Source organism: Alligator sinensis, unplaced genomic scaffold (genome assembly GCF_000455745.1).
Source record: "Alligator sinensis unplaced genomic scaffold, ASM45574v1 scaffold109_1, whole genome shotgun sequence".
Taxonomy (NCBI): Eukaryota; Metazoa; Chordata; order Crocodylia; family Alligatoridae; genus Alligator; species Alligator sinensis.
In genome coordinates this window covers 777,593-780,293 of record NW_005841852.1, presented here as the reverse complement: position 1 = coordinate 780,293, position 2,701 = coordinate 777,593, and the positions used below count along the sequence as shown (strand labels likewise).

Below are 2,701 nucleotides of genomic sequence, written 5' to 3'. Positions count from 1 at the left end.
ACAGTCAAGCAGGAACCACTGATATTTACCATGATTCCTTTACTGCTCTAGTTTGGGCTTTATCCAATCATGTTTTTCCCATGAGCTTTTCAGAGGCAGAGAATAAGATTTTCTAGCATTCTCCATACAATGCAGTGGTACCTCTATGTCAACATCATAATGGCAGAAACTTCCTATGACTGATACTAAACAAATCTACTCTGGGGGGGAAAAAAAGAATGCATAGCTTGCTTTAGACTCCACACAAATCCATGTATTCTTACCATGTAAGGAAGATGTCAAAAGAAAGGAAAAAGGCTAGGGGTGCACCGACAGAGATTTTTGGGGCCGATACCAATAGCCGATTTTTAAGGAGGCATATTGGCCGATACCAATCCGATTTTCGATACAGCTGCGCCCAGCTGGTAAGTCTGTTGTGGTGGGGGGGAGGGAAGGGGCATGGTGGGAGGGTCAGATCAGGTGAGGGAGGAGTGGGGCTGGGGCAAGCGCTGCCCAGCCGGGTTTGGGAGGGTGTAGGACAGAGCCGCGGCTCCTCTGGGAGGCGTGGGAAGGGAGGTGGTTCCCACTGCTGCACACCACTCATCCGGCAGCTTGTCTGGGAGGACATGGGGGGGTGCCCTCGAATCTGTGCGGGGCAGGGCAGGCCCTTTCTGGCAGGGGGGACTGCGCTTGTACCGGGTGACAGGCTGGGGGGGGGCTGCAGCTACCCCAAAATTTGCTGTAGACCCACTGCCCCCCTCCCAGCACCCCTGTCATCTATCCTAAGCACAGTACCACCCTGCTGGAAAGAGCCCGCTCCATGCAGATCTGGAGGCACCCCCCACATATATCCTTCCGGACGAGTGCTGGGAGCAGCGGCGGGAGCTGCCTGACTAGCTGCTGGAAGAGCAGTGTGCAGCAGTGGGAGCTGCCACCCCACCGGACAAGCTGCAGCTCTGTTCCACACCCACCCTGCCCCAGCTGGGCAGCGCTTGCACCAGCTTTTCCTCACCATGGGGGCCTTGATCTGCACCCCATGCACCTTCTGTCCCCACTCCCCTTCCACCACACCAGACTTAACAGCTGCACACGCAGCTCTCCAAGCTGCCAGGCTGAGCTCCTTGCTGCCTATGTGCTGCACAGCAGCTGCACGCATGCATGGGTCATTTATCAGGCAAATTATTGGCCACATCAGGCCAATTCCGGATACAGACAATTTTCTTTTTATTAGTGACAATCCGATCTCAGACCAATGCTTCTGTGCACCTCTAGAAAAGGCTGTTAAAGCCAAAAATCTTTGCTAACATTTTTTAAAAGTTATAAACAACTGCAACATTGCAATGCCTAATGAAATAAGGTTGGGAGAGAGGAGCTTCTCCACAAAGTTCAGTGACTTGTTTCTCTCACTGGTTGGATCAAGTTCAAACATCCACACTTATAAACAAATAAGAGACTGCCAACAGACAATGACTCTGGACAGTAACTAACTTAAATTTACATTTAAACCCTTGCAATGAGTAGAATATTGATTTCCCCTCTCTTTTCAAGGATTAGGAGTGAGATTATTCACTGGCCACTGTTGAAACTAGTTGGCTCAGAGCTTGAACCCCTTCTTAGTACGTGGAACTCTTCCAATATGGTCTGCATTGTGTGTTCCTTATAACAATCATAAAGATTGGGTTACTCATGAATCTTAGACAATTAAGAACCCTCAGGTGTGGAAAGAGAAACAGATTCTACATTTTGGTAATTAGTTTAATAAAATTCTCTCTCACAAATACTATACTACTCTACAGGAGTACACAAAAATTGTGTCCAGACTTTCAGAGTTGTCCAGAAAGTCCCAGTCATACTGAGGATGTGGGGAGAAGGAAAGGAAAAAAACCACATGGGGGGGCTTACCTCCTGCGAAGAGTCTACTCACGGATTGATTTCATCGATATTTTTATAACATCCCTTTCATACAGTTTCACAGCAAGCACTTAAACAAAATTTATACTCATGTAAACCTTCTTTGCTCCAAGACATGAAGGGAGAGACCAGCAATGATGAAATCTTTGGGACAGGTGGATAAGCAATGAAGTGACTTAAGCTGTTCAGAAGTACCTTTGCATCTGGACTGCTGAGGCTGGAATCCCATTCTGTACATCTCCTTGCCCAAACTGATTATACGCTGGCTGGCCAACAGGAAGAGGTGCTCCAGAAGTCGGAGGGGGAGCACCAGAGGTTGGAGGTGTTCTTAACGGACCTAAATATACATAGAGAGAAACTGCATAATTATTCACAGACAAGTTATCCCCAAATGCCAAAGAAAAAAATAGATTTGCCAATTATTGCACTACATTTGCACATGGGAACTATGCCTACTCTCAACTTCCACCATTGGTAGAGCATCAGTGCAACTACAAGGTTGCAACAGAGTAAGTAGTAGTGTTCACAGCACACCAGAACATTTATCCAATATGGTCTCATCCTACTCAGAGCAGATGCAAGATGACGTGGCTAAACATCAATGGTAGAAGTCCCAAGAGTCATGAATGCTCTCTGCCATATCATCTTCCTTTCAGTAGCTGTTATTAAATAACACCTTGTATGCTATTTTAAAGTCCAGCTAAGGAAAGTTTATGTAGAACCTAATGTTGATTTCAGGTCAACTTCTCAACATACAAAATTACAGAATTACATTAGCCAAAAAGCTTTAAATGATATTCTAACACTCTTT

At 46.3% G+C, this 2,701-nt stretch overlaps 1 protein-coding gene across 4 annotated transcripts in view; it reads right to left on the bottom strand.

Annotated features, from left to right (window-relative positions):
* Positions 1 to 2,701, bottom strand: part of SEC24C (SEC24 homolog C, COPII coat complex component) — a 60,285-nt gene that overhangs the window by 39,071 nt on the left and 18,513 nt on the right. For all 4 annotated transcript variants that reach the window (XM_006016263.3, XM_006016264.3, XM_006016265.3 and 1 more), the window contains one exon: positions 2,086 to 2,227. In XM_006016263.3, the coding sequence (XP_006016325.1) occupies positions 2,086 to 2,227 (142 nt within the window). The remainder of the gene's footprint in view (positions 1 to 2,085; positions 2,228 to 2,701) is intronic.